The sequence below is a fragment of the Taurulus bubalis genome (genome assembly GCF_910589615.1).
Source record: "Taurulus bubalis genome assembly, chromosome: 6".
Classification (NCBI taxonomy): Eukaryota; Metazoa; Chordata; class Actinopteri; order Perciformes; family Cottidae; genus Taurulus; species Taurulus bubalis.
Window position 1 is genome coordinate 17,496,530 of NC_136594.1, and position 10,297 is coordinate 17,506,826.

General features: G+C 40.1%; 1 protein-coding gene across 1 annotated transcript; it reads left to right on the forward strand.

Moving 5' to 3' along the window:
- Positions 1–765: 765 nt before the first annotated feature.
- pld5 (phospholipase D family member 5) lies at positions 766–8,129 on the forward strand (the record flags this gene model as incomplete). The annotated part of the gene is made up of 10 exons (XM_079219565.1): positions 766–798; positions 2,544–2,680; positions 3,245–3,428; positions 3,633–3,741; positions 4,188–4,315; positions 5,770–5,967; positions 6,838–6,989; positions 7,167–7,332; positions 7,481–7,571; positions 7,873–8,129. 10 exons carry the CDS (start codon positions 766–768, stop codon positions 8,127–8,129), a joined length of 1,455 nt encoding a protein of 484 aa, XP_079075691.1.
- Between the last annotated feature and the right edge of the window lie 2,168 nt (positions 8,130–10,297).

Genomic DNA, 10,297 nt, shown 5'->3' on the forward strand with positions numbered 1-10,297 from the left:
TAAAGCCGACAATACTGCTGACTTATGGTTATGTCACCAGTCGAAGTTATTAATGGGAGTTATAGGACTTTTTCTTTTGTCTGCACTGGGCAGAACTGTGTGTGTGTGTGTGTGTGTGCGTGTGTGCGTGTGTGTGTGTGTGTGTGTGTGTGTGTGTGTGTGTGTGTGTGTGTGTGTGTGTGTGTGTGTCACCTAATGAGTTGCTGCAAAAGAGTTTTGCAGCAACTGTCACACAGTGGATCACCAGTGGCATGTTTCAGCATCCCTCTCCTCTAAGCCAAGCCCAACTGTATTCTGCCAAATGAGTTTTGTTCACAGGGCAGATAAAAAAGGAAGATAAAGAGGAGGAGGAGGAGGAGGAGGAGAAGGAGGAGGATGAGGAGGAGGGTGGCTGGGTCTCGGAGCTACAGCTCTGTATTGGCTGTTTGAACGAGAGGGGTTGGGTCTTTCTCCATCTCTCTCACCACCTCCACCAAGAGCCAGAGAGTGAGCAGCACGCGTAGGCAGCTCACACACACATACACAGAGTCAGAGGCTGGAAGAAGCATGTCAGGACATGGGACGGACCAGGTATCGAGGTGCACACACACATACCTTCCAGGACAGTGAGGAACCAGCAGGATGAAGACAGTGGCAAAGACTGAAGAAATCAGAGCAGACCGGCTGAGGGGTGGGTGATGAAGACAGACAGACAGACTGAGGAAGATGTGTGACTGAGCTGCAGTGTCCCCACCTGTCACAGAAGTTTGAAGGAGTGCTGCTCTCATGGCGGGACCGACCACACAGGAGCCCTTGAAGGTGATGTTTACCGCCCCTAACTACTCTGCATCTATTTAACATGCACCATGTAAATTATATGTATGTTACTTTGCATGTTGGTGGGATTTTGGTGCATGTTTTCCTTCGGCTTTTCTTGCTGGCTTCCATAACATTTATCATTCATTGATTGATTTGGATAAAGCCCTAAATTAATTATGTTTTTTAAGTACCCATAAAACACATACAGAAGTAAAATAAGCACAATTAGAGCTGGGACTTAACCGTTTCATTATTAATTAATTTAGTTTTTTTTTTAAATATAGATATAGATATAGAAATTTGATTTACAATTATATAAAACAGAGAAAAGAAGAAAATATAATCTAGAAGCTGGAGCGAGCTAATATTGGCCATTTTGCTTCATAAATATTATAGATAATTGTATTGATTATCAATTAATTTTCTATGAAATGTCAGAAATTACTGCAAACAATAATTATCTCAATTTCCCAGTGCGTAAGGGGAGGTCTTACAATTGCTTGTTTCGTCCAAACAATCGGATATTGTATCTCGTTGCATCAACTGTAAATTGACTGACCTGTTTCACTCTGTCATTTTCGTTCTGTAGCATGAGTTTGTATTTCCTAGCAGCCATGTACACATCCACAAGTCAAGCATGGTCCTAAATGTGATGAAGAGCTCAGTGGTCTCAGTGGACAGCAGATGGGGTGTGAGGTGTATCCGGCCGGCACTAGTCTTCCAGCCTCATTGCCTGAGACAGACTGTGTGGCCAAGAGTGGGAAATCAAGTTGGCAAACACCGTCCGACCCCCATCTTCTCTCTGATGTGATGCTGTGTCTTTTTATTTTGTTAGGTTTATTCAAAAATATCAAATTGTAGCTGGGAGGCATATTTGAGAAACTACTGCTTATGCTGCCAAACGAATCAGTGGTATTCAATTCATTTGATTGATTGAACACAACAAACGAGAATATATAATGTGATGTGATGACAAAACCGTTGCAGCCAAACAAGGCAGGGAATGAGAGGGTGGAAATCTGTTGTTGTAAGCAAAACAGAAGTGCCTAACTGCACTTTTAAAACAGTGGAAATCCAGACTCCTCAGGCAGGATCAGGGCAAAAGGGCTGCTGCTTCATAACCACTGACCCCACTGGCTGTCACTCAACCCTTATTACAACCAGTGTATACCATATAATGCCACACACATACATGCACACTAATATAGACTTTAATATTGCTTGTCATGAATGCGACATCGAGCGTGCCCATGCTGGCCCAGAGGTCATAAAATCCCCTTCAGCTGGGGATTCGCTTCAACAACAAAGCAGACAGTATACAGAAAAGCATAAACCAGAGTCTCCAGTATTCCTTATCGTTGGGCTTTAGTGTGTATCAATTTGCCTTCAGCTGGAGAGTGTTGCACTTCACTTGTTCTCTTCCCCCGTGGCATAAAGTAGGATTTGTGAAGCTAAGGGGGTTTTGCTCCAGAGCTTTGAATATCTCGGATGCCAAGTTGTCAAATCAAGAGTTTCTATAGTCGGGAGAAGACAGATAGTTGTTGCCATCGTGAATCCAAACCTCTAATCAATGATACTGAATGACAACATTAACATTTAATGGCTGATAATGTCCCTTTTGTACACCACCCAAAACGTAACTGCCACGTTAATCTCTTTACTGCGAGTCGTTACCTGGCTGTTACAATAGCAGAAGGGTTCTGCTGCAAATCATCTTTTGTCTGTGTGCCGAACTCGTCTTCCAGACCCAACAGAAGTGCATTGCCATCTTTGCCCTTCTCTGCTGCTTTGCTGTGCTGGTTGCGCTAATCTTCTCATCAGTGGACATTTGGGGCGATGATGAGGACGGTATTACAGAGGAAAACTGTAGCAGAAACTGCAGGTAGGGTGCTCTGCAAATGTGACGTGAAAAAAAAAGGCTGACATTTATGTAAAGTGTGAAACATATATGAAATATAACACTGATTGATTATTAAAGTATCTCTAATTCCTCCACTAACTCATTATCTACTACATAATACTCAATTCAGAGTTATTTAGGAACAGCTTTGATTTGTAAATTATCAGGTTGTTTCTCATTCTTTCCTCACTGGTTCCTTGGTAACTTCTTAGGATTTTGTGTACCTTATTGTACCAACTTGTTGTTACCTAAAGAATATAATGCCATACATACATGTACACAATTAAAAAGTAGAGAAAGCAGAGATATTATCTTTTTTATTCCACGCATTTTTCTTCATTTGTCGAAACCCGACACTGACTCAAGTGACATCACATTTGAGGCAATATATCAAATTCCATGCAGTGGCTCTGGAGCCACAATAGGCTTTATACTACTTTTTGAACACATGCAGTAGTACTCCTAAAGACGTGTAAACAGACTTTGATGTGTAAAATTGAGTTCCACTTTAAGACTCCTGAAACTCAAACAGTGTGTTCATTTCAGCATCGTGCTTGTGGAGAATATTCCAGACGACCTCATTCTTCCCATGGATGGCAGACCCCACCTCCCTCTCTCTGTTGGCTTTCATGCATTGTTGGACAAGGCCAAGCACTCAGTGGAGGTGGTGTCACCTGTCTGGGCCTTAAATCCCTGGGACCCTGAAACAACGCCAAGCGCTGCCAAACAGGTACAAAGTCATGGCACACAGTGTGAGTATGTCCCACTACATTCATGCAGAGCATGAACCACCTGCATTTCCCAGGTGTTGTTGTAAGTGGTAATGCAATTATTTTCCTGTAGCTGTCAATGAAGCTATTCCTGCTGAGTTCTAAGTATCCCTGTCAAGGGATTGCTCAACAACAGTAATACAGAAGATCCCTTTCCTGCTCAGGGTCAGCTGTTGTTCCAGAAACTGCTCAGCCTTAAATCTCGTGGGGTAAAGCTGAAGATTGCCAGCAGTCTGACTAACTCTGCTGAACTGAAGACCTTGGCAGCACACAGTGAGTGGCTGTCATATTTTCATTTCATAAAAGCAATTTGATATGCCACACTAGCCTTCCAGAATGAAGATTTATAGCGCCTAACAACTCACCTGATAACCTTTTCTGTGCACAACCCAGTTTTTTAAGGAGGAAGAATGATTTTTTGACAGATGCAGGCTCATTTACACACCTGAGCCCCATCCAGCACCTCCACAGCAAGGGTCATACAACCTTCAACATGTCTGCCAAACTTCACTATGAAGGTCAAAAATTCATGAATGTGCCGATGTACCTGGCTGGTTTCCTGTCCAAGCCTTTGCATCGCCGGCTGCCTGCTTTGCCCCCATATCCGTCAGACACTCTGAGGCCAACTGGCACATTTCCACAATTCTCACCACCTCATTCTTTCCCACTTTCCCCACTACCACCACTCTCCAACTATCTCTCTGTCTCATGTTGTCCAGATGCAGAGGTTCATTTTGTTAATATGACGGCGTTTACTAGAGGAGGACTGCATTCCTCATTCTGGATAGTGGATCGGAGGCACATTTACATCGGGAGCGCTGACATGGACTGGAGGTCACTCTCCAAGGTAACAACAGACATCGACAACACGAGTCTGCAGAGTGAAGTCAGAGCAGAGGAGAAATGAGCTGCGGCAGTTCCGTGTGGTCAGATCTGCAGTTCTTTTCTGCCCTCAAAATGGCTACAGCTAATTCTAACTCTCAGAAATACATGCTGGACCAATTTAATTAAATGATAACATTTGCACTCCTTGGGGACTTAAACATAGTCAGGATTAGTTCCACTTTACAACCTGTACCTTTTTATGCAATTACTCCAGCCATTCTTAATGGGCGTCAGGGATGTTTAAAGATTGATGTCTGAGGCGGGCTAGAAAGACAAGTAGCATTTCACTTTGCATTAAGTTAGTAATTCACTATAATACAATAGAGGAGGAACCAGGGAGCATTAGCATTCTACTACTTAAAGCGATTACCTGGCACTTTTCAGAACTACTGTTCGGTGTAATTAACCAAGAAGCCAGAGGGAAGGAAGAGACATATATGAAGGATGACACACACAGACACACACACACACACACACACACACACACACACACACACACACACACACACACACACACACACACACACACACACACACACACACACACACACACAATAGAAGGGAAGGGAAGAAGAGAGACATAAATGCACTATACATTCTAGTAGAATAGACTGATACTGCTGTGTGCATCCTTCTGGGTCAATCACCAAAATAGAATAAACACAAAACAATAATTAGGACCAGGCGAGAATATATATATTTAGAACTCTTGTTAGCTGTGTGTAGCCATGCTTTGGTCCAGACTGAAAAACATAGATTGAATGGGTTGCAATTAAGTCTGCACATATATAACCATTCTGCCCAGCGGACAAATCTTATGGGCTTTAGTGACCCTCTGACTTTTGTGGTTTTGAGTAAAATGTCTCGACACCATTAGATGGATTCTCATTAAATGTGGTACACACATTAATGTCTTAATTTACTTCACCTCACCTTTTCATCTAGCACCACCATTGTGTCGAATACTTTGGGTTTATGACCAAATGCCTGCAGAACTAATGTCATTCCCATCAGCCTCTGTTGTTACTGCCAGTTAGCAAATGATAGCATGCTAATACGCCCAGCTAGAATGTATAATATTTACTATGTTCAGCATATATGATAAATATTATACCGGAAAAACATCAGCATGTTAGCATCGTCTTTGTGAGTATGTTGCTGTGCTTATGTTAGCACCACTTTGTCGAGCCAAAAAACCCTGATCCTATTCTACTATTGTAATAGAATCAATTACTACTATTAGATTATCAAATCCTGTCCCGGAGTGTTACTATTATCACTCTAAAATCAGCATCACTCCTATTCTTTTGTCACATTGCGATAGCATATGTCTATCCGATGAACACACATACACACAGACTGCAACCTTTCTGCTGCATCACCTTTTTCTGTGTGCTTCTTGCTGACACCCCACAGAGGAAAGAACTGGGGGTGCTGGTGTATAACTGCAGCTGCCTGGCTCTGGACCTCCACCGAGTCTTTTCATTTTACTGGCAGCTCCATGAGAGGGACTACATCCCCTCTATCTGGTCGAAGAGAGTCACAGCCCTGTACGGGAGGCACGATGCCTTGGAGCTACAACTCAACGCCTCAGAGGCCGCTGCTTATGTGTCTGTGAGGAACGACTTTGTTATGTATCCATATTCACTGTATGTTAGCACAGAAAGTGACTCTAACACAATTCAAAGACCACGGGTTGTGAGTAAATTATTTAATCGTTTTATATTCCTCTTAAGGCACCAATTTCCTGGTTTTGGACGAGATGGTGAATGTCTTTATAAAAGTTTCATAACCAACTGATAACAGACCCATGCAGCGGGTGATTAATCATGTTAATATCACGCTGAGGAGCATCTTGAGTCGGAATATCTCAGTACCTCAGCCTAATTTGACAGTAATGAATCTTGTTGCCCTCGAAGCGACACGATGCCTATCAGTTGCATTTAGGCCATTTATCATCCGAGAGGAACTAATGGAGCCATGCTGTCAGAAGCTGCTGGCAACTCCAACCGGCTCTTGTGCCTCGCTTCTGTTAAAGTGCCTTGTTGTTGCTTTCTTGCCCTTTACTTTGTCAACATGTTACACTGAATCTGTCAGACATTTTGGAAAATTATGTTCCTTAATTGTGTTGACCTTTGTATAAAATGTTTCAGGGGTATAAATGGATTTGTTGAAATGGGACAAACTTATGAAAAGTCATCCTAATCATATTTTTTAGACTTTATTGTCCCCCAAGGGGAAATGATTTTCCACAGCACTGTACTCATCAGAGAGCAGTACATGCAACAGCACACAGTGAGAACAGTGAGACGGACAGCAGCACACTCTCAGGCCTATGCAGGGAGGCCTGTTGTTTAAGTCCTCCTGAGTGTTCTGTACCTGCACCCAAAGAGCAGGAACTCACCTTTCAGTTCTTTGGTTTTCATAATGTTTATTACATTTTGGTTACAAACTTGTCTGAATGATGATGCATGCTGTCTGCAGACCTCTCCTGAACTCTTCTGCGCTAAAGATCGTACCAGAGATGTAGATGCCATCTATCAAGTCATCCAGAGTGCAAAGGCATTTATCTTCATATCTGTGACGGACTACCTCCCTCTGTTGAGCAGGAGTTTCAGAGGAACGTCAGTCACAAGGTATATTAAAACTATATTTCTAAGAGCTTTGAAATTGAGGCATAGTTTTGTGAGATGGATACGTTTTATGAACTATATTTTTGTGGGTCTTGGGATAAGAAATTTGAGAAACACAGCATGTGTATCAATGCCTTTAGATTGTAAATCAGTGTCTAATTACAATGGTTGCATCAACAGGTACTGGTCACCTCTTGATGAGATGATCAGAGAGGCTGTGGTACTTAAAGGAGTCAGAGTGCGCCTGCTCATAAGCTTCTGGAAGAAGACTCACCCCCTCACCTTTAACTTTGTCACCTCCCTCAAGTCGCTCTGCATGCAGCTGCACAATTGTTCGTTAGAGGTGGTGCGTAGTTCCTCCAAATATGTTTCATTAAAGCTGTAGTTTAATATTTGCAGTGAACTTCTGGACTTTTTCTTGATTCTTTTTGCTCTCATATTACATTTACAATAAGTGTAGTACCTTACTTTACACACTGGTCATTTTTTTGCAGAGGTTTTTTAGTCACAAGGAGCAAGAGGATGATATTCAACATGGACTCAACCACAACAAGTACATGGTGACCGACAATGCTGTCTACATTGGTAGGCAATGTACAATATGTTTGCAATCAATTTATTGCACATTTAAATGATTTGCTTGTTGATTTTCTATGCATGCACATGTTTTCAAGATATAAAAAAATGTCTGAGTGCTATTTTAACATTCTCTTTCTTGACTTAAAAGACTACCGTAACTCCCATCAAGAAAGTGGTATTTTTCCAAATGAAAAACTATAACTTTAGAATGTTTGGAAGATGAAAAGCACACTAGTGGAACTTAGGAGTCCTTATTTCTTGAGATAATACGCAGACACAATAACTAAGGTTTGCTGTTTCTCCGTAGGTAACCATGACTGGGTCGGGAGTGACTTTGCCATCAACACAGGAGTTGGACTGGTGGTCAAGATGAAAAATAGTCTTCAAGACAGTGGAGTCCTGGAACACTTCAAGGCTGCTTTTGATAGAGACTGGAGGTCACGCTATGCTAAAAGTCTTCAAGGAAACAAAGATCCACAGGGGAAATACAGAAACCTACATCAAGTGAAAATGAATCTGCAGACTAAGGAGGAAGGCGAGCGGAACGACCCTTTATCTTTATAAGCACAGAATGTCTTTCTATATCCTTAAGCCTCATTAGGCGGAATACTATATTATTATAATAATATTTTACAACAGATGTACACAATATGAGAATGTGACTTACACTCTTCGACTTGACATTAATTATCTGCCATTTTAATAGATTCTCTTGCAAACAACAAATAATGTTTGAGGTTATAATTTGACTTACTACAGTTGCAAGTTACAGTGTTAGCATCTAACTGCTTCATTAAATGTTGACTGTTATATGAGCATGCTATGCTGCATGAATATTGAAAGCAATATTCAAATTCAATCTATATACTACCACAAGCAATATGCTGATTATAAAATCAATATGCTCTATGTGAATCCTATTTATATCCGTGAACATATCCCATCAAACGCACCAAAACAAGTCATTTAGAGGATCCACTATTTTTGTTGACAGTTTTTATTTCTATTTTACACACTTTGTATTACTTTTTTGCATAGCATTTAGGACTTCAATGCTATAAATGAATAGCACAGAGGCTGTAGTTTTTACAGATGTGACAACTGTTTATCATCTCATTGAAAATTATATATATTATAAAATGTACTTTTTTCCTAATTGTTGTTGTGTTTATTATTTTACATCAAAAAAGGTCAGGTACTTCTCAAAAAGATAATAATTAAACTTTCATGGCCGTGTTTTCTGTTTTACAGAATGTAATTAGCATTGACTTATATAGTGCTGCCCAACCGTTGTTCATATTTTCCTTTTATCAAAGTCACTAACGAGCTGTGAGTTAGATTCCAGTGGACCTCATGCAAATGGTGAATTAAGTAATTGTAGAAACATAAGGAGGCCTCTTGAACCACAGAATCAGTTATTGTTGGATTTAAATAAAGACCTTCATAGTTTTATTGTAATTTTAAAATAAATGCATAATGCATTGCAATCATTTCTACAGTAATGAGGTCAGTATATATTATATAATCTCAAATTGCACTCACCACATGTATAAATTGAATTATTACAAAACTAGATGTATTTGTTGGGAGGGAAAGAGCATCTCCAGTATGTCCAAGAATCTCATCTGTTACATTCAAAATAGTCCAAAACATGAATTCAGTTTAATTTGAAGTATTACATTTACACACAGTGATGAACTCAGTCAGACTGCATGGACCATATTTGGCAGCTGGAGGGCAGACAAACTCCAAAATAAGATGATTGACAAAATACTTTACCTGGCGTTTTAGCAAACTGTAGCCGTACAGAGTTACCATCAGACTACTGTTTATCTGGCTGTTGACTGAGGGAAAACACCTGGCATCTGGCATTTTAATGTATTTTGAAAATTGGAACAATTGGCTTACAAATGTTGGCCTCTTTGTTTTTGCAAAAAGCATAGCCATTTTATAATAACACTTAAATAACACTTAATTTTATATTTTTGTGGTGTTGTTTAATTGTGTTGTGTTACTCTGACACTGTTTTTGATTTGTAAATAATAGAACGAATCATCTGTATAATGCAATGCAGTTCAATAACACCCCAAACTACATCCAAAGCTATGGAACGCTCTGCCTGCACACCCACGGTTTGCTGTTTCTGTGATGTCATTTAGGAACCAACTAAAAACGTTCCTGTTTACACTGGCGTTTGTTAAATACATGCTCTAAGGCCTGCTTTTTATCTGTTTATATATGTATTGTCTTTATTGTTTTTATTGTGTATTTTACTGTGCCATCTTTGAATGTGTATTGTATTATGCTTTCTTACCTGTTGTAATGTTTTGGCCCCTGTTATGATCTTGTTTTGATTTATGTTCTGTTTTTTGTTTTCTCGACCCCTGTCAGCACTTTGTGACCTTTGTCTGTGATAAGTGCAATATTAATAAACTTTGTTAAATCCTACTAAACATTATAAAGGTAGGATTTATTGCAGGAGTGATGTATTAGAACATTGTCAATAATATAGATCACTAGGTATCTGATGAAATTATGTTCATTATTTTTATAAAGTGAAATTAAAGTGTATTATTACTATTTCTTTTCATGTGTTTGTTTTTTACAGTATTGTAAACATACAGTACATATATGAGAGATTTAAAGATGTTCCGTTTTAAACACAAGATGGCGCCGTTACTCAACCACAGGCTGCTAACTTTGGCAGCTTCAGCTTGGCACGATGAGTTTGG